The following is a 24,831-nucleotide window of genomic DNA, read 5'->3' on the forward strand; positions in this document are numbered from 1 at the left end:
GGGGGTGGGGATGAAAGGTCCAGACGTATCCTGTTAGAGTTCAGTGGTCCTTAGGAGTTGGCCTCCCCTCCTCAGCTCAGATCTGCCTTCCAGGCACTAGGTTTATTCATGTTGATCTCAAAGACAGAACCAGAACCACCAGTACCTGCTGCCTCTGTTTCCCACACTGAACAACTAAGCCTGATGAGCATCATCACCTTCACCTTTGTCTTTGACAGGGATGGCGCACTCATCAAAGCGTCTGCTGCAGGTTTTCCCTATGAAAACCATAAGATCATCAAGGGACAAAATATGAGAACTTCAAACAGGCAGCATTTTGGGATACTGCACAGAAAAATATCAAGCCCCCAGGTAATCTTGAAAACAGACAGGACATTCAGAGAGACAGTCCCAGAGGATTAGCATGATCTGAAGCCATGAGAAAGGCGGAGGAGGATAACGGTACTTTATAAGACTCTGGATATGACCTGTACACTGCTGAAATCTGCGTTATTAATCCTCTCTCCCTGGTGACTCCATTGTTAATGTGAAACCATGGGCCTTTCAACAAGCCCAATGCCAGGCACATACAGACACTGTTTTCACTGACATCATCTAAAGCATTCTTCTCGCAGACTGGAGCTGCTCAATTCCTGACAGAGTCCTCTTTCTTCATGCAGAATGGGCCTATTGTTCAGACAACAGGACGTTCAGAGAGTGGAGCTGTGTCAGGGTGAGACAGCTCTGTCGCAACAGTACTGTCAGCCACAGCCATGACAGCACCAGCAAAACTTCTTAGACCACTGCAGAGAGACTCTACTCTGATCCCTTTAACTATCCCAACCCCCCCATCAAACTAACATTAAGGGTGCAAACCACACTAAGCACAGATAAATGTTCCGTCCCAGAAAGAGAGATGGCTCAGATTATGGCAGCAAACCTACAAATGCCTTTATCCCTGCTGAAGTAAGAATGTGTAGAACATCTAGCAGGACACGCAGAGAGGGCAGAACATAGCTCCAATGGGGTGCGTGGTTGCCCCTGCTTGTTCCACACTGTGACACTCTGACAGTGCTGCAGATTCATTGCTAGTGTCAGCCAGGCTAACTTAGAGCGTCAGCAACAAAATGGCTGAAACGTGAGACGCTTGCTGACAGGTCCCCTCGTACCATGGGAAGACAGGAGCTCTCTCAGTTCGCTAAAACGGAGGGCCTTTTACTTTTATTCTATTGTTCATTCATCTATCATTCCATTCATATTCATTACTGGGATTAAAGGACATTCTTTTAGTCAGAGAGCATGCAACTGCACTGGGTATGAAATATCAAAGCCCAACTGTCTCTGATGAATGACCAGATGAAACATTATTACAGTATCTACATTACTTTTCTGTTTGTTTTTTAAGGGTAATTCTGTTTTGCTACATGACCCATTCCATGTTTTTCCTGCTACCTACTTTCTCCCATCTACTAGAATAAGAAAGATTTAAATAAAACAACAAAACAATTCTTGAAAGTACTTTATTGGGGTATTAAAATCATCCATCACCAAGCTTCCTGCTAAATACTGACCTGAATTTAGGTAAGAAATATGTTGAATTGGTCTCTCCCTGATACAAACTTTGTGAGGTTTTTATATGAGGTAGAGGTGCCATCTCTCATCACTCCAGTTTCTGGGCAAAAGATGACATGGTCGTGCAAAGTACTTGATTCCATTTGAAATGCGCAATTCCATTTGAAAACGGAAATTATTCCTCCAAAGGTCAATTCCATCAGTGACTGCAGAAAAAGCTGGGGACCTTTTGGTGTGAGCAGCTACCTAAATAATCAAACTTTATCCAACAGCCACACTAACAGCAATGACCTTAAGCAGGGAGGGAAAAAGCCAAGGGCTGTGGCCCTCTCTTTGACCTGGAATAAACTGGCGATTAAACTTTTTAATGCTGAGGTGAGAGGAAAATCTGAAACACTTGTTGCCCACAGGGACTGCAGTGGCCTGTCACTAAAATGCAGGGTGACAAAGAGGGGACATGTGGAAATGGTAGTGCTCTGAACAGCAACAAAATTTTTATACTAGCAGGAAAATGTATACTCATTTATATACAGCTCATGACACATTTATTAAACACATTTATTCATTACTGCCTTTGCAGTCATCAGACGAAGGTCAGGATTGGTAAAAACACACTACTTTGCATGTGCATATAAAAGCCATACCCATATTTGCTCAATTATGTTCAGCTGGAGCACTATTTTGCATGATAGAAAGCATATAGTGTACCTGTACTAAACAAATGACTACAAGCTGCAAACATAAAAGGTACTCCTTTCCTCTGCTTCTTTTTAACATGAATGTTTTGTAGTTTTGTGCACCCTGTATTGCTCCATGGAAGCCCCTTTTTGTTTACTGTTCTAGGTAAGAAAGTTCAAACCACTGTCATGTCCTGCACATATCAAAAATACAGTGCTACGCAAAATAAGAATGAGACTTTCCTATCGTCATGAGTGTGGCGCAGTCGCTGAGCACCCTTTACAGTACACTGTGCTTCCTGTCTCCAACCTGTCAGGTAAGGGAAATCTGAGCTGTCATTGGCTGTGATGAAAACATGAATGTTTTGTGAAAAAACTACAACAGCAACAGGGAAATTCTCTTTAAATTAGGGTTAAGAAGATTAAAAATAGAAAATAAATAAATAAAATGCCACTGAATGTGCTCTGCATCGGAGAAAGTAATTATACATAATAAATATAACCAAAAGATTAGGACAGGATTGATTTTTTAACAACAGCGGTGTTGCAGGTGTTCTGGCCTAAAGAGACATCTGCATAACTTCACTTATGACACCACAGCCTGATCCCCCTCCTCCCTGCATTCCCCTGAAAAACAAGGCTAACACGTGTGTTACCTGCAATGGCAGTACACTGGCAATCTATTTCAGATTTTCTTAGCATGCATGTAACTCACTAGTGTGCCACAAATACAGAAGCCTGTTTACTGTAGCATAAAGTGCATTAAAACCAGTTCATTTCACATCATGCACAAGGAAGACATCCTTTTTCCTTGCATGTTCTGCAAGGAGCAACAATATCAATAAGTTTGGCAGTATGGCTAACAGGCAGTTGCTCTGCTTATGAATGCTGTTAAATCACTGAGACAGGTTCTAATACAGATCTATCACATACATGTATAAAATATTGATGTTACACAGTATATAGTGTACCTGTAGTTAAGTATGTAATTAAAGTGAGATCATATGAGAGATGCACATAAATCTCAATTTTCAAAACACACACAGAGATGTTTTCAGGAAGACTTTTTCAACATTTTTTTACATTCAAAATTACATTCCCATTCCTTTCGCAATTCCACACATGGTTTGCATAGGAACCTCAATACTTGTGAGACTTGAGTCCTGAGTGAGTAAATAAACACTTAAATATCTTTGCATCTCTTTCCAGTGGAAGAAGTAGTGCAAGAAGAAGATAGGGGTTAGTGAGGGAGCACAGGAAGCCAAAGGTCAGAGCAGCAGTGCTATCCCTGAGGTACCAAGAGCACAGAGTGACACAAAAAACAAACTACTCCCCTGACATTTCACCTCCATGCAATGGGTTGAATTTAAACAACTGGGGACATGGAGACAGCTAAAAATAGAGGGGCATTTAAAGGCCCCTTTTCTAATCCTCGTCCTATGGCCCCCTTCTGAGGAAGGGAATAAAATCATTCTAGCTGCTTCCCTGCAGCACAAATTGATAACATGTCTAAAAATAAGAAAGAGGACCTTTCGTCCCTTATTGGATTCTGATCAATGTGTCACAGCTTTTGCTGCTGATCTGCTCCACATCGACAAACTAGGGTACACCATCATGATGTTCAGAAGATATTCTAATTAAACTAGGGTACACCATCATGATGTTCTGAAGATATTCTAATTAAACTAGGGTACACCCTCATGATGTTCTGAAGATATTCTAATTAAACTAGGGTACACCCTCATGATGTTCTGAAGATATTCTAATTAAACTAGGGTACACCCTCATGATGTTCTGAAAGCATTCATAGAGATTCATACAGACCTCACTGACAAGAAAATCAGGAATACTGAATCATTGTTCGGGATCATTTGTAAAACCATTCACCATTAGTTCTTTTACAATGTCAATGACACACTATGCAAAACCAGGAACTTCATCATCAAAACAATAACCTCCTTTGCAAAACCATGTGGCTCAGTGTTTTATACCACCTTCTACAAAAACTGCAAAACTAAAGCATGTTTTTGCAAAACCTGAGTTTCTACATTTTAGACACAATTCACAGAACGCATGCTGCCATTGTCAACTCCAGAAATTCGATATTTCTTCGATATTTCTGAGCTAGCTCACAGGTACAAACTCTCATAAACTTGCAAGTTTGTGATGACTCGAAAATATACTTTCACTAGCATCTAGCCTTTGGTTAGCTGCTACCAAAGTTCAGAGGGGCTACAAGCACTGTATCAAGTTACAACTTCATACTCAACAACATTGCAGCTAATGAGGACACTGGCCATACCCAACGGATCTTCTTCTCTTTATTCTTCCATGTTTGAATAAATGCTGCTCCCATATAAATTTTGCAAACTAATAAGGTCAGTGCTTGGGTGTGAATATAACCTTTACAATGCACACTCACATAACATAAACAGGATGTTTTCAGAAGGCAAAAAATGCAGAACCATTCCCCAGGCAGCTAAAATTGCTTTATTTTCTTATTTGTCAAACGGCAGCCCCTCCTGCTCAGAGACCCAGACGCTCCCTACCTGGAGACTGCACTCAGAAGTGGTCAGTTTAATCTATGCCTTCTCAGGGGAATCAACCCCCTGTTGATTCTCCTGAGAATCAACGCATGCACCAGTCCTGATGATGAGTGTAATGGAATTAATCGATTGGCTGAGAAGAATCACCCCCTATTTACCGTAAAGCACTTGAGACCTTTGAAAGGGGTACATAAATATGATCATTATTATGATCGTGATTTTTTTTTTTGTTCTTTTCATCAACTGGAGTGAGGTTTTTCCAAATTAACATGTCCACACTAGAATCTGAGCCCAGATTTTTTTCTGTAGGACGGTTTTTCCAAAGGACTGTTCTGCAGTTTATTTTTTGTGTACCCCTCTTGCTGTTCTATGCTCTGTAGTTCTGTGAGCTGACGTGTGGCTGGTGGGGACATCACCTAGAATACACCACAGTGAGAGGTTCTGTCTGCAAACAGAGCAATTTAGGCTCAGGGATCACAGCATGAGCACATGAGACCACAGTGGTACAATATATACATCTCAGCTCCTCTTCACTGTCTCTCACCATAAGCAGTCAAAACATGTGACCCAATCAATTGTAATTCACATGTAAGGCTTACTCCATTGTGAGCAGATCACCTTATGCAATATAACTGCAACACCATGTGAGTGAGCATATTTTAATTAACATATCAAAATGATATCACATAATGAATATTGTTGTGAAATCTGAAGGTCATACAAGTAATATCTCAGGGAAAATAGCTTTTAAACAAATTAATATATTTACCACACACAGCATATGACCAGACAGTTGCCAGTTCCGATTAAAAACATCAAAGTGATGTTACATAATGAATAGAACGTTTAAAGGTTATGTGACTGACAGAACATGGGTTATGGCTATTGGCATGCTATCATATATAATCGCCACGTGCAAGATAACTGCTAAACCGTGTGAGACCTAAGGCAATAAAAACTATTCAATGTCCATCCATGGAAAATGACCAAAAACTGCCCGCATTTGGAAATGCTATTGAACCCTGCATGTCATAAATGTAGCACACTTAAATGGGTCAAAATACATAACAGCCTTGTTTTCAACATTAATTCAGGACATCAGAGATAGGACACCCATACCTGACTTCAGTGCACTATCATCTTAGGTTCATGATGAAAAAATGCACATAACCAAATGTGTGTAGTCAGTGATATTCTGTGTGGTCTGTAATCCATGGTACAAAAGGTATTTTACCCACATAATGGCTGTGACCAATAAGCCTGCTAATGCTGAGCAAACACGCCACACTGCGAAGATTTCTGCAGATTAGAATAAACACAACACCCAATTACTGAGCTTCAATCGGTTACAAGGCATGAGGTAGGATCCCAAAACCAAATTACAGACCAACGTTTTGCTTTCCACCAAAGTCATGAAAGATATTGTACGTACGTGTAATTTCAGTTTCCACCCATCATTTTTTTTTGTTTGTGGTGCTATATGACAAGGCCTGTGACCTATGACACTGAAAAGTATTTCACATCTGTGAACTAGTATGCCTGCCAAACTTGCCAATGCCTGCAAAACCTGCCAATGCTTGGCAAACATTATGGGACTCGGTCTCTAAACTAAACTACATAGCACTTGGTTTCACTCTGAATTAAGGTTATCATACCCACCAAAGCTCAACAGATTACTACCTTTGTTTAATGAGTGGTACGCACATGTCCAGAAATGCAATGGCAGCCACACTGATCATGGCCTTAGAGAGTTGGCTCCAAAAAAGTAACAAGTTCATTGTTAGACCATCTCCTAAATTCATATCAAATCAGTGGTGGTTGTGACAGTTTAGGCAGGAAAATGAACATCACAAAAATATTAACTAAAATAAATAAATATTCAAGCAAGAATTATAGGTTTCAACAACCCTCTGCTTGATTGTCTAATTATATTTTTGGGGGCAGTGCCCTAACTTGCTTACCACAGTAGATGACCTGTACTTGACCCCAGCATAAACCAAGATTTTTAAAACTATGAACAGCTGTACCTGAACTTTCCCCAGCCATACCACCCTGAGACTGATTACCTGTGCCTCCAAAGTATATATTTTTACTGAAAAGTCTGTATCTAATTCCGATTTAGTGCAAAATTAAATATTTTAAACAACATGAGTAAAGTTCGACCAAAAGCGTCTGAAAAAGAAAAAATTAATAAAATAAAATTTTCTGTCATTTTGTACGGCATTGCCAAAATAATAAATCAGAAAAGAGAAGGAGCTTGCCTTCAGATTCCTTTGAACACATGTTTAAGATCCTATCAAGGTAATTGGTTTGGAAATTACTGCTGGAATTCACAAAGCTCTTTCTTTAACCTTTGCCACTGTTAATCAGACATAAAAATAGCCCTAAAAATCATGCTTGCTGTTTCTAATGCTGAACATTTCTGGAGAAAACAACCCTTTGAAACGTTACGGTTGAGGTTTCAATAGTGTTTCGAATTAAAAGGAGCAAGAAAATAAATAATAACAAGGAAAATTATGGCGTGAAATGGTGTGAATAGACTAGACATTAAGAATAAAGAGAAGAACTCTTATAAGTGGTTTCTCAGTGCCACTGTCAAAGTCACTGCAATCCAAATATAACAACTGGGTAAATGTACATCTATAGTGAATTACAAACATTTTATTCATGTCGATATTATCAATACTATAAAATACTGGAATTGATTTCATATGGATACCTGCTGCTACATTTGAGTTTTCATCTATGTACGTAACTCATGCATTAAAACATTCTGAGACTTAAATCATGGCAACACGCTGACCATAGGAGGAAGGTATTGTACTGTGCAGTGTTTCTAAAAGCACGAAACGTTATGAATTTTAAATATGCGTATGGCGACACCTGGTGATAGATTTTAGCAATGACAGTACAATAGTTACTGTCGATACGAAAGATAATGCAAACATCCTCCCTAACAGACCACAACACTATTATCCTAAATACACTTTCAACTTTTTTTCACAAACATGATTGCACAATGTTGCACAATTTTTCTTGTATATGTATGAATGTTTTCATTTGTAATGACACGGTAATCACAGAGGAGGGAGACACTGTTCAAATGTGAGGAATCTTTTTTGGGTATTAGATGAACATGTTGGTTGGCTTGATAAATTTTGTAGCACTGTGTACCACTACACTGAAGTGCATAAACCGGATTGTTCAACAGGATTTACAAATGGCTGGAGCAAGATTTTGGCTTTTGTTTGAATATTGTGCACGCCGTAGTAAATGCCAGTCTGGGTACGACAACTGGTAGGACACATGGAAGTTCTGTTTTTCATTTGAGGCCCATATGTTTTATGATATTTACTGAGTATCGATTACTTACGTCTCCCATTGCTGATTTCCATGTACCGTAATTACTGAACTATATTAGGCTATCAGTAATAGACAGATGTGACATATGACAATATATTAATATGTTTGTATACATTTTTTTAAATAACTCAAGCTCGTTCTACAGACGTCTTACCGAATCTTTCCCCCATAAAGTGATATAAAAAGTACCTATCCAGCGAGTGCGTTCCAACATTTTCCCAGCACCCTCGTTAGCCCCACGTTAAACAATTAGCACGATACATATCGATTCATCAGCGGTAATTCGGCTGGCTACTTACCATTTCTGCGACACAGATACTGTTATTTTTGTTTAAATTCTCCACCCGCCTTTTGGTTCCAGACCTCGGTTCAGTCAGCCATCGGCATTGCATTGCTCTCACCACACAGTTAACGATTCCACTTTTCTTCCAACAGGTAGCTACGCATTAACGCCAGACTCCCAAAATCAGTGTCCGTTAGGCTTCTTCACGGTGCTCAACAACATCTGCTTTCCAGAGATCTTTGAACATTTTAATGCAATTATGAAACTTAATACTGGCTTGAATAAATTCAGCAAATGAATGACTGAAGCTAATTTTTAAGAACATATGAACATATTGTGGCGAGAACAGACCATTCGGCCAAACTAAGCTCGCCATTTCTTAATTAAAGAGTATCCAAAACTGCATCAAGTCTAGACTTGAACACAGCAAGGGTCTCTGCCTCAACTACATGACCTGGCAACCTATTCCATGTATTGATAACTCTTTGTGTAAAATAATATTTCCTTATATCAGTGCGGAACTTACTCTTAACTAGTTTCCATTTATGTCCTCTTGTTTTACAGACTGAACTCACCCTAAAGAATCTATTATAGTTAACCTTATTGATTCCTTTTATAAATTTAAATACCTCAATTAAATCACCCCTAAGCCTCCTCTCGCTTAGTCTAAATAGGTAACTTGAGTCTTTCCTCGTAGCTTTTATATTTCATGCCAGGAACTAATTTAGTTGCCCTTCTTTGAAGTTTTTCAAGAACCTCAATATCTTTATAGTGCGGTGCCCAGAGCTGCACACAATATTCCAAGTGAGGTCTGACTAAAACATTGTTTAATTTCAATATAACCTCTTTAGATTTATACTCAATACTTTTGGCTATATATCCCAGCGTCCTGTTGGCCTTTTTTTACTGCTACTGCACACTGCCTAGATCCTGTTAAGCTTGGGTCAACTATTACTCCCATGTCTTTTTCAAATTGAGCACATTCTAGTCGTTACCCTCCTGACATGCTAGTTTAATATTATCAAAGAGCATACTGTTAACACTGCTGTCTGAGGGTGGTGGCCTATAACATACTCTGACATTGACCCTTTTCATTTTCCCCCAATATTTTAATCCATATGTCTTCACTAACACCAAGGGGCTTCATTCCTGGAATTTCCCGAATATTAAGATTATCCTTTACATAGAGAACTATGCCCCCTCCTCTTCTATTGGTTCTATCTTTTCTTAGCAGCTTGTATCCCTTGACGTTATAATAATCCAGTGTAGCATAGTGGTTAAGGAGCAGGACTTGTAACCAAAAGGTTGCTGGTTTGATCCCCGCTGGGACACTGCTGCTGTACCCTTGGGCAAGGTACTTAACTCACATTTGCCTCAGTAAATATCCAGCTGTATAAATGGATAACATTGTAAAGAACTGTAACCTATGCAAGTTGCTTTGGATAAAAGTGTCTGCTAAATGAATAAATGTAAATGTAATCCCCTGCACCAAGCCACGTCTCTGTGATCCCAACAACATCATAATTACTATTACTCAATTTTTTAGATCCAAAATTTTATTTTTTCTGCTTCTAGCATTTAAACAGAGGAATTTCAGGGTACTGAGTGTGTATTTCCTGTCCTTCTTTTCCACTCCCAGCTGCTCTAAACCACCTCTATTACAGTGCTGCTCTGACTGATTTGCATTCGTGGTTCCCGCACTACTAATAAAATATTTAGCTATGGTGTGTTCTATTCCAGCAGTCTGTCTATCCCTACCCATCTCACTATATAACCCTCTGTAAGTATGCAGAAAAAAATTAAATGGCCCAAAATCTGGCCTGAGGTCTTCGATGTGAATGAGGTGGGGCAGAGTTGACGGTGCAGAAAAAAAGTGGCTGTTGTACACATACGGCAATGATGTGTGAAATGCAAGCAGTCACACACAGCAGGAATAAATACATTCAACGTTAAACACCAAAATACGGGCTGACCCGGTGGAACCACGACGCTGCAGCTCAGGTCAAGCTGGTGTTTGCCTGAAATTACACACAGAGAATGTTCCTGGACTCATCCTATGAATAACGGGATCAGTCAAAATAATGCTAAAATAATGCTGTTGTACCCATGGAATATTAACTTCTCAATTGTTCCAGCTGCGTGATTGGTGGCAGAATGTGAACCCTGTTAAAATGTGTGTAGACAAGTCTGCAAATATTATGATTTATATATTCATAACATCCAAAATGCACAACTGCTAATGCTCAGTTGTGTTGTCTGCATGTTCCTGTGAATTACCTGTCACTAGATGGTAAAATCTCCTGTATATCAAAGCTATACATACACACGGAGAAAAAGAACACACTTCATAAGAACAATGAAGACTGCTTGAATCACAGAGTGTCTGACAAGGTTCAGAAAAGCTTCATTTATTTGACAACATGTTTTACATTCAAACCAAAATAAAAAATATTTATATATATTTTATATATAGTGCTAGTAAGCAGGATACAGATTTAAAACACGTAAAATCACAAAAACTAAATTCTGTGTACCAAATATTTACAAGGCGTGCTTTTGAATACTATACAGTGTGTTTCATAGCGGTTTGTACTTTTTGTATATTTTTCTTAAATTAGGAAGGAAGACAAAATAAACACCTTATAAGCAGGAAGCTGAGGACTCAAGTGAGAGGGCTAGACGAGGCTCTTTAAGACAGCTTTGCCAAGTACGATGCTGCGCCTCAAAGCTCATTCCAACTGATGGCGAGAGGGGGCACTCCAGAACAATTAAGCGTCAGTGGCTTGTGTTAAACAAGCATAGTTATTACTACAGCAAAACTGAAAAAAAATATATATATATATTTATACCAAAAGCACTTTTGCAAGTTAATACTCTGTCATACCAAAAAAAGAAAGATAAAGTAGGCCAAAAATTTTGGAGCTAAACTGAAAACCACCTACAAAGGACTAGGTCCTTGACTGAGAAAAGATTCCTTTTGGGGCTGATGAGGAAGAGACAAAACCACCTGTAGCTGCTTTAGTTTGGTTGCAGTGGTACTCAGTTTTAGGTGAGCCACCACACAAAGATGAGAGATACACATGTGGACCTTCCCACCCTCTTACAAAGTTACAATGCAATGTAATGTGTAGTTCATCACTCATATTTCTCTCATATCATATTAACAATTACTACACATATTACCAGTGTGAATAAAATAGAAACACCATAATCATTGGTAACTACATTCTTCCCTTAGAGCCATGTACATTATTGACAGGCAACATACAGTCACTTTTTGATATAAATCCTTGTTACACTGCTGTAAAAAAAAAAAAAGAAAAAATGGATTTTAAAGTAAACTAATATTGCAGTGAACTTCTTGGGTATATGGTTAAATACCTGATACAAGTGGATTGTTTTGGCATGTCAATGGATACAAACACTGAAAAGGCAAATCTGATGCAATTAAAATATCTAATTTAACACTTGATTGCAATGCACAAATGATTGCAATGCACCCCAAACAGCTCTACTGCAACTACAAATCTATTTCTGTTACTGATAACTGGTATTTAAACTCCCAGGAAACTCAAGAGTACATCATTTATACAAATACATGTTATTTCATATGCTTTAGTTGAGCGTATCATTGCCTGCTCTGCTTCCTCTTACAGAAGTAAGCTATAATGTAATTTATTCTCAGATAGCTATTTCAAAGGACCTCGGCATGCGATGAAATAGCTGAGACGGGATTAAAATTAAAAGGAACAATCCAAAGATAAAAATAAAAAAATTGCCCATCACCAAATACACTTTTACAATGGGAAGAATGATTCAAATGAATAACAGTACACTCAAACTAGTACCACTCTTTGTGTTAGTTTCATTGTGATCATGGCTGTGTTGTCACAATATGACCATTTAGGCACCGGATCAGGTGGGGTTCTACCAAAAATCAGTGAATGGGAAAGCCAATAGATACTTACTTACATTTACTCAACCAAAAAGTGTTAAATTTGACGAACATGTAATCTAAATGCTGGCCATTATATTTCAGGAATAAATAAAACGCCCTCAACCTGTCCGTAATGTTTTAAGTCTATTTTAATAACTATATCATGCTGCATACATTTGCCAAAGTATGTCAATGCAAAAGCATGACTGGTGTTCATACATCTCCATCTTTCTCTCCCACAATTCCCCTGTGATCCTTCTATACACAATAACAAAACACAGCCCTAAATGTAGGTATTGACAGGAATCAATTTGCATTACACACAACCTTGTCGTTCCCCCTTACAAACACGTAACACACTCTCTCAATATCCACTCCAATTTTGAAAAAAGTGGTATAAATATAATAAATATATCAAAAATGAAAAACAACAGAGACACCATTCTCATCTCAGCACAAACAGCAACCTATGACTTAAGTACTTTTGGCATCTGACCTCCAAAGTGCTCTGGGGACACGGATGTACACAACCACCAAAACCACCATTATACAAACACCCTCAAAAGAACATTACAAAGCAAGAAGAAAGAAGGGAGGAGAGAAAAAGAAGTGAAATGGCACAAAATGAGAAGAATAGTGCCCAAGGCCCAGGACTAGAGAGGATAAAAATGTGAGAAAATGTTTTCTACTCCGCCAGCACAGCAGTCCATTCCTTGCCTTGTACCCACACATCATTCATGTCATTGTCACTACATCATCATCTTTAAATGATATACATACATACATACATACACACACACGTTGTGTGTGTATGTATGTATGTATGTGTGCGATGAATGCCTCGCTGGTACAAGGTGGCCAGAAGGCCAGCAGTATAACAGGGGAAGGGAGAAGGAAGAGCACAGGATCCACGCTGCTCAGATCTTCTTGGAATCTTTTGCTTCAAAGAGCTTCATGCGCTCCTGCACTGTCAAACCCTCCTTCAGGCTCTGGGACAGAGACAGACAGACAGATAGACAGACAGAGAAAAGAGGGTGGTTGCTAAAAGACTCTTGATAAAAACATGAATGGCCACTGTTCAGGGGCTGGGACTACTTTGGCAGATCCCCTTATGAGAAGTTTGGCATTGCCTGCTGGTAAAGGAAGGCACTGCTGTTACCTGGGGCATCTGCTAACTCAGAGAGAATGAGGGTGTGAAACCACTGTTTATAGGGCTGCTAATTTATAACCAAAAGGAATACAATGGTGTCCAGAGACATCAGCCCCAAACATCATTTGTTTGTTCTCCACCTTGAGAATAGAACCTGAAAATGAAAACTGCCATCCAAGCACAGAGCCAAGACATACAGAAAATGTACATGCATGTTAACGCTGGTGATCAGCTACTGTACACTCAACCCAAATGAGTGACTGTCCTGTCAAAGAAGTGCTTCTGCCTATGGTGTAAGGCATTAACCTTCCAGACATAGTATCAGTATCAGGTCCCTAAAGCCCATGATGGACCATTCATACTGAAGCAGCCCTTTTTGCGACAGGTGTGTTAACATTGGCAAAGTGTACATTTCACAATGGCTGGCTCTGTACTTGTGATTGCTTTATTTCAAACAATGCCTACCACAAATGAAGCCAAGTTTCCCACAAGACGGTCAGAGCCAAAACAAAAAGCAACTCCATGGAAACACAGATAAGAGAACTGAATGAAACCTGAAACAGACTTCCATAAAAGAGCAAGCACTGATACCAGCCAGATTTGCAAAATAAATGTGTGCGCAAGACTTGCAGGACTACAATATTCAGAGTCCTTATTGAATTTCTTAGAATTACATTCTACAAAATGCACATATATATGAAATTACAGAAGAATGACCGGTTTATTAATCAGGTGCACATGTAGATCAGTGAGAACTGACATCCTTTTTTGAAAATCTGGGCTTTCACTCAAAAAGCACTTCAGTAGTATAAAATAGGAAAGAGGTGTTGATGGTACAATGACCATGATGAACTGGACACCCAACAGAAGATGTTAGTTCTGCATGCTGTAAGAGATGAAGTTTTCAAGTCTGTCCAAGAACACCTTCGTTATTGCTGATCATATTGATCATGGATCACTGAATCCACCATTTTATGTTCAAATGCCACGGTGAAAACTGCCATTGTCACCCATTTAATAAAGCACCACTGAAACAAGATGTATTAAACAATCAGTGCAGTCACAGATAGGTTCATTCAGAGTTGACTGGCACTTAGCTAAGTGAGGAACAAATCTTGGTTTGACACTAGAGGTGGACATAATGACACACTCCTGACATGCTGTGATGCAGTGACAGATGGTGACACACACACACACACACACACACACACACACACACACACACACACACACACAGAAAAACACACAAGAGCACAAAAAAATCTCTGCAGGAGCATTCATGATAAAGTGAACTCCGCTTATAAGCATCAAGATGATCTGATTCTGATAAGCGGTGGATTCTTAAAAGCAGAATGTCACTGCGCAAATTGCTGGTGCTACCATGGTCATTTCCTTGACTAAAATAATTTGACTTGTACTAATTTTTGAGTGTCTTTGTGATGTGGAGTATGTATGCTACAATGGTGCCTTTCTAGTTTCCTTCATATGTTCTTGATGGTCTTTTAGAATCTTAGCTAGACTACTGAATGCCCAATTCCACAGCTGCATCAGAGTCATCTATATCAAAGACTTGATCTTTACAAAGCATCTTCCTTTTTCTTTCCATGTCACCTGGCATCAAAGCACTGGGCTAAACACAACAGGTATTTAGGTACACAACTTGTTTTCTCTAATAATCCTATGTGCTTTGGTAATTAATGGAAGACACACACTCTAAACATCAATACATTCCATGTTTTTTTTTTTTTTTTTTTTTTGCTAATTTCATTCAACTGCACCCATAACACAGGATATGTTATGAGTGAGCCTGGAATAATTCTTTTAAGTGTACTGCTTTAATTAGTACCAAAATGATTCTGTGGTAATGTTTGATCCAACATATGGAGTTAATCTTTACATCAGTACTTCTTAGTAGAGTGGAGTGTGATAAGGTGTCCCATTTTCCTTTACCTTTACTCTGTATTACCAATGCTGAAGAACCAGAAGTGCAACTACCATTGATATAACCACACCAAGACCTGACGGAGGGGCATTCTGAACCTGTGACGGTGCTTTAAACAGATTTGAGATGAACCCTGACCCCAGAGCACAGGAGGAGGACTAAGCGCTGGACAGTCCTCAGTACTGGCCCCAGTGGCAGGGGGAAACAGGCGTGGGTAAGTGAGACATGCAGAGTGGGTCATGCTCTGTACATACAGTACCTACATCACAGGAAGACTCGCCCCCCCTCGGGGGATAAGTCAGCTGTCCCATGAGACCTGTTCAATGACAGACTGTCGGAGCAAGAGACAGAGGACACGCTTAGACACACACACATTGAAAAGGCACAGTACGACATAATGCACACTAAACAGGTATACATGAAGGAGCGCAGTACCGGAACTATTTCTCCTCACAGTGTAAATCGCCATAACTGGGGAAAAAAATCTATCCATTTGTGAGGGCAAAAGGGCAAGATATGGCACACTGCAATAAAAGGGTAAGAATTTGCAAGAATTTGGCTGATTCACATAAACACAGCCTTTAACAGAACTTCTGTATTGGCTTCACCCAATGGTTTACCATTAGCTTATATGAAACTGGTTTATCATTCTATATGACTGTGCCACATGTTTTCCCACTCGCTCAAAGTCAGAGCATACTGTCCAGGAGCACTGAAGAAAACAGACAGGAACATAAATCCATGCTCCCTGCTAGATCCTAGGACCACTCACCTTTGACCTTACACCTCTGATCTGCCTGGTCAGAGACGACCGCTCTTTCTTCAGAAAATCAGGATTGCTTTTTGATTTCATGATGTCTGTAAACAGCAGAGAAAAAACAACAATCAATCAAAAACAACCATCAAACAACAGAACAGATCCCAACGTTAGTACACATTAACAAATATCATGTCTGATGTCATGATCTAAGGCATTGTGCTTGAATGATTACAACTGAATAGTCTGTTCAAGTTAACGCCATGCAGTAAATCTCAGCTGGCCAAAGAGAACAGATGTGTGTCCTTATCACCAGCACCATGCACTAGGCATGGCACATGAATGAAGACAGCTGTCCATTTGAGGCTGTAAGTCTCAGCTGGTCAGGGGGAAAAGGAAAAGTGGCAGTGCTTGGGTGGCAGTGTAGCATAGTGGTAAGGAGCAGGACTCGTAACTGAAAGGTTACTGGTTCGATTCCCCACCAGGGCACTGCTGCTGTACCCTTGGGGAAGGTGCTTAACCCCTCAGAAAATATCCAGCTGTATAAACAGATAATATTTAAAAGTGTTATCTATGTACAGCAAGTTGCTCTGGATAACAGCATCTGCTAAACAACAATAATGTAATGCAATGTGCTTGGCGTGTGTACGGTGGCTGTTAGGGAGGGCAGGAGGACAAACCGTATCCCTGGACGGCGGTGGTGCTGTCGGCGCTCCTCTCCCCCAGGGCCTCCGTGGCTATCAGCAGCTGCTCCTTTAGCTTGCTGATGTCACAGTCGGCCTTGGCCTTCACGATGCTCAGCTCCGTGTAGATGTCTTTGTACTTGTCTGTGGCGTACTTCTTATCCTGGCCAGATCAAAGGGAAAAGAACAGTTATACTTCCTTACCATGCAAGACTCTTTCAGACTGATCGAAGCAAGGTGCTTTGTGGATTGAAATATAGGATAAATCTGGGGACAGTTCTTTCTTCTTCTGTACTGTTCTTTTTCTTGTACATGGTGTTCATTAAAAGTGACAGATTCATTCTTGCTTTATACTGAATCAGAGATGGATACATAGCATGAGTGATAATGTTTTCTGAAAATGAAAAGCTGTTCCCCCATACCCGAAGTGCAGACTGCAGCTCATCTTTCAGGGAGTGGATTTCCTGTTTCAGATACTGGATTTCTGATTCCTTGACCCGCAATAAGACCTAAAAGAAACCAAGGAATGTGCAAAATTTGTCATATATGTATATCAATTAAAACCGTGTGTCAAAAAAAATGTGTGTCATATCCTAAAAAAAATAAAACAACAACAACAACAACAAAACAATCTCAAAAAAGATTCAAAATGCGCAGGAGCAGTGAGGTGCACATCCTCATTTCCACTATTGTAAATGTGGCACTGTTAAGTTGCAGTGTGTATCCTGAGGTTGTGAGTGAGTGTCTTAGAGAGATAACATTGTAGGTCTACATGAGTGACAGAGGTTGTAGGTAGGCAGCAGTACCTCCAGTTCGTACAGGTCCTTGCCCTGTGTGAGGGGCGATCCAGCCACCTCCCCGCTCAAGCAGGACCGCATGCGAGTGATCTCCGCTGTCAGACGGTTGTTCAGTTCCTGGGGCAACGGGGAGACAGAACTCACCAACTAATCTATGACAAAACTGCACTCCACATAACAGCGGACAGCATCAGAGCCACAAACACTGCGGGGCCCTGAAAAATGCTGGACACATCATACCATGCTAATTACAGCACAGGACAGTCTCTATAGGTCACGCTGTAAATGTAAAGTAGCCGTGCACACACCGGGAGAGAGACCGGGGAGCCAAGCTGACCTGGTTGTGAGCGTTGAGCTCCTGATTCTCCCGCTGGCACTGCCGCAGGGCCTGCCTCTCGGCCTCTAGAGCCTGGGCCAGATGAGCATTCTCCAGACACTTCTGGGAGTACTGCTCCGACAGCACCTCCAGCTCCCGGTGGATAGATTGCAGCTCCTCCCTGGGACAGAGTGTTCAACCACACAGTGAGCTTCTGCAGAGCCTGCTTACAGTACACTATGCACACAAAAAAAACCCCACAGATGGACCCGGTCAAACTCACTCATACTGCCTGCGCAGCTCCTCGATGTCAGAGCTCATGCCGCTCAGCTGGGAGCGCTGGGTCTTCTCCAGCTCCTCCCGGTGTGCGTTCTTCATGGCTTCAATAGCTGCAGGAAGACAGGAAGACAGGGGGAAGGCCTGCCACATCAATGGGCATTCCACAGGTCAACAGCATTCACTGCTGAGCCTACAATGAACTATGAACAGGTATTAAGGCCATGGCTGGACAAAGTTGCACTGTACAAGTTCATAAGACAACAATTGTGACTTAGGAAGCAGTACCAGCAATGGTAGCAGCCGTCTCCTCAGCCAGTAGTCTCTCACGCTCTTCCAGCAGTTTGGACACCTCCCTCTGGTGCTGTCGCTGGATGTCCTCGATCACCTTCTGGTGGGTCTCCTCCATAGCAGCAAAGCCCCGTTCACAGGTGGCCTGGGATGGGAAGAAAGTGCAAGGGCATGCCAGGTCAGTCAGTGACAGGTCATTGTGTCTGGACCAGGTGACAGATGACCTTGTATCATTCATGACCACAGTGAGCACTGAGCTTTCATTCCACTCTGTGTTTTGGGCATACTATAAATATTTTTAGAAAACTCTTTATTTGATAAAAACGTATTGTTTTTTAGTAAAAAACATGATGAAGCAATTGCTCATTGCTCTGAAACTAGGACTCCAAAACAGTTTACAGAATTGAATACTATCCAGTAATATTCTCACTGCTTCATAAGTGATCTAGAAAGATTCAAAAAGATTGTTTAACCAGTCATTAATGGAAATCAGTCTTCTACAGAAGACACATTCTGTCAGTTACCTAATTGCCAACTGCAAGTGATGTTTGTTTAACAAGAAACAAAAACATTCTCTACTATTAAATGACGCTAATCTTTTAAAGCCTCTTCACTATATCAAATGTGATTTTCTCACTAATTTTGTTAGAATTAGCTTTGTTTTTAGCAGAAACATATGCAAATTTCTTAATCACACTCTTCCGCTGGGCCAGTGTCCATGGTGCATCTTTATGAGTGCATGGCTGAATCACACTGTAAAACATCATGCAAGTCTGAGCTACCAGGAGCCAAGCAGGGTTAGTCACAACGGCTGGGTGAGACCTGAGAAGATGCAGTATGGATACAGAGCTGTGGAATGTGATTCTAGAGAAAACCTCCAAAGAATAAAACAAACATCATTTGCCAACAGCAGCAATTGTCACTGTTTGAATTCACACCGAAAAAGTGCTAAGATTGCCCACTGAAAATAAAACTTCTGTTCTACATTATTAAAGAATCAAAATCTGCTACGCCTTGTCATGGTTTTGACATACCCATACAATTTGTATCAAACAAAATGCTTTCTGTTGTGTATTCCAGTTAGTTTAACTACACAGCTCACTTGAAGTGTATTACATTTGAGTACTCACTGCATTAACATTTACCAACATTTATTTTCTGTGGGAAATCATAACACTTTTTTGTCAAGCCTTCTGCAGCTGCTGTTGCTCAGTGGAAAAAAATGGGTATACCATCTTTGAAATACCACAAAATAAAAAGCTGAGCTAAAGGACACAGTGGCGTTGCTGACATCACTCAATGGGAAGCAAAACACCCCCAAGACCAAGGGAAGTTAATAATTGAACATTCTGTAACATACTAAATTCATGTGGTGAAGTATTTGATACTTACATTTGCAACAGCAGCAGAACTTGGCTTTTTCTATGCTAATGCATGGGAGGTGATGACAGTGGAACTAAATGGCACCATGTCCACATGCCTTACTTACTGCTTTGTCTGCCCAACGGGGTTGAGGAATATCTCCCCAGCACTTCCAGAGGAAGATGAAAAAAGGTCTACAATGCACTGAGGTAGCACATGCATACTACTGCTCTAATTCTACACCATTCTGTGGTGAGCCATGACAATGACAGCATATGGGGTAGTGGTCAATGGGGGTGGATGGTAAAGGTGTCGTATGAATGATACGGATTGACTTTACAACACCTGGATCTGAAGATGCAGTGGTCATCATTAAAAGCCATTTTAACTCCAATAACATCTCCTTAACTGTAAAAATATTAATTACTTGTTGCCAATATTCCATGTGATTGCTTGACTTTGGAAAAAATTTTTATGAGCAGAAACAAAGGAAGTTCCAATGTCGCTACCTTGGACTACTCTTCTGACATGCTTCATGCAAAATCAAAATCAATTTGCAACTGTCATATTTTACAGTGGCAAAAACATCTCAAAGAGTACTCTTTCAAGTCAGCCAGTGTGACTGGCTAGTGTGACAGTGTGAAAAAAATGACACTTCTACAGCTTCACAGCTTTCATTAACATCAGTTGATTTCACGAGATTGGGAATGACCAGTGCAACCAAAAATCCACAACGGAGATGTACTTTTTTTTTTTTTACCTGACACAAAACATCTAGAATTAAAAAGAATAATAAAGAAACCTTTAAGCTCTCAAAGTCTTTCTGGTATTTCTCCTTCAGACTGGACACATCTCCCTCCAGGTGTTTATTCTCCAGCTCATCCTTCATAGTGTTCATCTGTGTCTCAAGCTCCTGGATCCTCTCCCTCAGCACCATCATTGAGTCAAGCTCCGCCTTGCTGGTGTCGGCCGTTCCCTCCTCCATGGGCAGCACCTGGTCTGTGGGAGGTTTGCCCTCCTCCGACAGGGACGATTCCTCGGGATGTCTGGCGTTCATCCTCTCCAGAGCGTCCTGCATGGAGCGGATGGTCTGCATGTAGTGGCCGTGCAGCCGCTGCATCTCTTCCTCGTGGATCCGCTGCAGCTCCTGGATCTTCCCGTGGAACTTGTCCTCCAGCTTCTGCACGTGCTCCTCATGCCGGTCCTCCATCCCCTCAATGTCCATAAGAATGGCATCTAGGTTACGCTGGCTGTCAGCTGTCTTTTCCATAAGCTCCAGCTCAGTAGCAGCCCGCCTCTGCTCCACCTGGCTCAGCTCCAGCTCATACCTGGCCTTCAGCTCCTCCATTTCACCCCGGAAGTGCTCCTCCAGCTGCACCAGCCTCTCCTGCTGCTCGGAGAGCTCAGCGATGCGGTGGGCCACCTCTCCTTTCAGGGCCTCGTTCTCCTCCTGGAGACTGAACACTGCCATGGTGAAGCTCTGCCTCTCGTCCTGCATGGAAGCCTCATACCGCTCTCGAATGGCGCCAACATTCCGGGCGTGCTCCTGGCACAGGACATCCATACTTTGGCACGCCTCCTTGCACATTTTCATGTCCCTCTCGTGGTCTGCCCTCAGCTTGCAGGCCACGTAGGCAATCTGGGCCTGGATCATAGCCTCTCGCATACACAGAGAACTGCTGGTGATGTCACTGCTGCTACTGTAGCTTGGGTTGGCAAGGGCGATGTTGAGCAGGCTATGGTGAAGTCTGCTGCTTTCTGCCTCAGAGACCACCTCAACCTCATGGGATAGACGCTGAAGGACCTCTGCTTGCCTCCTCAGCTCAGCAGCTAGTCTCTCTTGCCCGACATATGTAGATTCAACAGATTCAATGGTACAGGAAGGCATGTCTATTTGAAGATGTCTATTGACAATTTCCTCAGCTAAGTCGTGGGCCTCCTCCATCTTGATCTGCTCCACATAAGGGGCAAGCTCAGGAGGACTTATGTCAGCCAGAGATTTTCCCTGACTGAAGCCGAACTCATCACTCACCTCTTGAATGACTCTGTCAAAATCTGGCCTTTTTGAAGATTTCACAACCTCTTGCAGTGCAAGTTCCCTGTGTTGCAGGTTTCTGTGGGCTTCCAACAAGTCACCTTTCAGTTTCTGGAGCTTTTCCTCATAAAAGTGCTTAAGATTCTGAACAGCAAATGCCAGTTCAGCTTTGATGCAAGCATTATTGATAACAGTCATGCCAGTCTCTCCAACAATACTGTCCCCGACTAACTCTACATCACCTTGTCTAATGTCCTCTCTCACTTTATGCTGTGCCTCAAGCTGCTCTACCTCTGCCCAAAATTCACTTTCTAACATTAACTTTCTAGTTAAGACATCTGCGTACGCAATCGCCACATAACCCTCATCACTACTTCTTAGTTTCTCTGCCTCTTGATGGATTTCACTAAGTCCCTGCAAAAGGTCTACATTTGTATTCTGTATCGAGAACGCCATTTTATTTAAAACAAGTGCCTCAAAGGCTAATGTTTTGGCAAAAAGTTTTATTCTCTCCTCATCTGAAATCTTGTTTTCGCTTACATCCTGGTTCTGACTTCCTCTGACCTCATCCTGCTGTTCTTCCGAAGTGCTCCCTCCCTGTCTTATGAACACAGTTGCATTAACCAGCTCTGTTTCTATTTCTGATAAAGTGTGGAGCTGTTTTTCTGTACTGTCTTCTTTGTGAGTCCTCAGAATAGCCTGCACCTTCTCACGACTTGATTCTACACAGGCTAGAGCTTTCTCGTATTTAGCATTTACTGCTCTGATGCTGCAGTCAGTTTCCCGAGCGAAATGGCACCTCTTGTCCATTTCCTCCTGGAGCTGGGCGGTGAGCTGGTCCACTTTGGACAGGCTCTCACTGAGCTGTTCGCGAAGCTCCGCCTCTGTCTTTGTCCACTGCCCGTGGCGTTCCATCATGGACTCCAGCTGCCGGTCTTGCTGCTGCTCCAGTTTCATTGTGATGTCTTTTAGTTTCTCCTCTGTGGTGTACAGTTTGGTTTCTAGTGCATGGATAATAGAGATGAACTTCTCCGGGTCACTGCTGCCGGAGTTGATGTACTGATATGGCATGTCAGTGGAGCCACCCTCTTCAGACAGGGTGCGATCTTGGCTCACATCTGAAGAGGTGCTGCTAGTCCACAGCTTCTCCTCTGAGTGGACATATTTTTGGCAGTGGATGCTCGAGAACCGTATCCTCTGTCGCTTACTTAGTGATCCCCCACCATCGGCACTGGTACTCACTTTTGGTCTGATGTCTGAGGGACAAGCTGCTGTTGATGCGGACTCCCCTGCTTTGCTCATGCTTTGCAGAACATCACAGTCCTCCTGCAGTTTGCAGTGCTCCATCTGGAGGTCCGAGTAGCCCAGCTGCAGCTCATTAAGGTGCTGCTCCAGTTCAGTGATACGGTCCTCGGCTACAACCAACTTAACCTGCAAGTCCCTCTCTGCACTGCGTGTCTCCATGTCGCCATAGCCCATCTTGTTGATCAGCTGCTCTTTGGCCTGCAGCTTCAGTTCAGTCTCTTCCAGGCTGCTTCCCAAGGCTGCCATCTTTATCATAGCCTCATTGAGATCCTGTTCTTTCTTCTCCATTAGCCTCTCATACATTTCCTTGGCCTCCCGGATCTCCTCTTCCTTCTCCCGCAGAACCATGTGGATCTTCTGAAACTCTTCAGATACTTTCTCATAAGAGTGCTCCAGATTGTAGTAGTCTGTCTCTTCTGTCTTGAGCCGGGACTGGAGCTTGGTCACCTCATTGTCTGCCTCAGCGATCTGGTTGAGCAGCTCCTGGCAGCGGCAGGTCAGCTGGTTCTTCTCTTCCTGCAGCTGCCGGATGGTCTCTGTGAGCTTCTCAATGGTGTCTGCCTTGATGGCCAGCTGCTCCTCCAGCTGGATCACCGTCTCACTGCTCTGCAAGCCTGAGGTGCGCTTCTCTCTCAGCAGCGTCTCCACCTGCTGCTCTGCATCCTGCAGGCGCTCCTCCAGCTCTTGCCCCTTTCCCTCTGCCTCCGCCAGGCGTCTCACTAGATTCTGCCGCTCCTTCTCCTGGCTCTCCTGCAGGATGTGCAGGTTCTTCTGCAGCCGCTCCTCTTTCAGGGCCTGGGCCTCCTCGGTGGCTATCAGCCTGCCCGTGACCTCGGTCAGCCTCTCCTGGAGCCTCTGCACCTCCTTCAGGTGGTCCCGCTGCAGGGCCTGCTGCCGCTCCAGGTCCCTGAGGGCTTGGCTCTTCTCCAGCAGCTGGGCCTCCACGTCCTTCAGCCGGTCCTCGCTGTCCTTGAGCTGGGCGCGGAGGGCCTGCTCGTTGTGCTCCCACTCCTCCTTGAGGTCCCGGAAGCGCTCCTGCTCCAGCTTCAGCTCACTGCGCATCTTGGCCACCGCCTGCTCACTAATGAGGATCTCAGCCATGGCGTTGTGGAGTTTGGCCTGCAGGGCCTGAATCTCGGACTCATGGTGCCGGATCACGTCCTTGGCCTCGCTGTAGTTTTTCTTCAGGGCCTGCACCTGCTGGTTAGTGAGGTCCTGCTTGCGCCTCTGTGCCTCCAGTTCAGTCTGGAGGTCCTGGTTGAGCTTGTGCAGCCGCTGCCAGGCGCCAGAGGGCGGTGATGAGGAGGGAGAGTGGCTCTTTAAAAAATTGATTAGACATTTTGGTTAGTCACACCTGTCCACTCCACAGGACACTGAGTGCCACATCTCTGGGGCTGGGCAGAAAACCCGGGAAAAAGTGATTTTCCCTTACAAGGCATTACTTTTAAATCAAGTTTCTTCAAAACTTTCCACTGTGCTTTTTCAGGGTGGTCTCGGAGATACATGAAACATTTTTTAACAAAAAAGAACATATCATACAAAAAGGATAAAAATAAACAA

At 42.3% G+C, this 24,831-nt stretch overlaps 1 protein-coding gene across 10 annotated transcripts in view; it reads right to left on the reverse strand.

Moving 5' to 3' along the window:
- Positions 1-11,115: 11,115 nt before the first annotated feature.
- The window catches only part of si:ch73-103b11.2 (myosin phosphatase Rho-interacting protein), a 95,278-nt gene continuing 81,562 nt past the window's right edge, over positions 11,116-24,831 (reverse strand). For 4 of the 10 annotated variants that reach the window (XM_036549932.1, XM_036549924.1, XM_036549896.1 and 1 more), the window contains 9 exons: positions 20,734-24,588; positions 18,567-18,714; positions 18,286-18,391; positions 18,024-18,183; positions 17,696-17,803; positions 17,312-17,398; positions 16,887-17,052; positions 16,222-16,307; positions 11,116-13,346 (listed from right to left, as the gene is read on the reverse strand). In XM_036549932.1, the coding sequence (XP_036405825.1) occupies positions 13,275-13,346; positions 16,222-16,307; positions 16,887-17,052; positions 17,312-17,398; positions 17,696-17,803; positions 18,024-18,183; positions 18,286-18,391; positions 18,567-18,714; positions 20,734-24,588 (4,788 nt within the window). In that variant the 3' untranslated portion in view covers positions 11,116-13,274. Of the gene's footprint in view, positions 13,347-15,318; positions 15,781-16,221; positions 16,308-16,886; positions 17,053-17,311; positions 17,399-17,695; positions 17,804-18,023; positions 18,184-18,285; positions 18,392-18,566; positions 18,715-20,733; positions 24,589-24,831 lie in introns of those variants that run through there. The other 6 variants (XM_036549967.1, XM_036549950.1, XM_036549976.1 and 3 more) reach the window with 4 other exon arrangements.

The sequence above is a fragment of the Megalops cyprinoides genome, chromosome 1 (genome assembly GCF_013368585.1).
Source record: "Megalops cyprinoides isolate fMegCyp1 chromosome 1, fMegCyp1.pri, whole genome shotgun sequence".
Classification (NCBI taxonomy): domain Eukaryota; kingdom Metazoa; phylum Chordata; class Actinopteri; order Elopiformes; family Megalopidae; genus Megalops; species Megalops cyprinoides.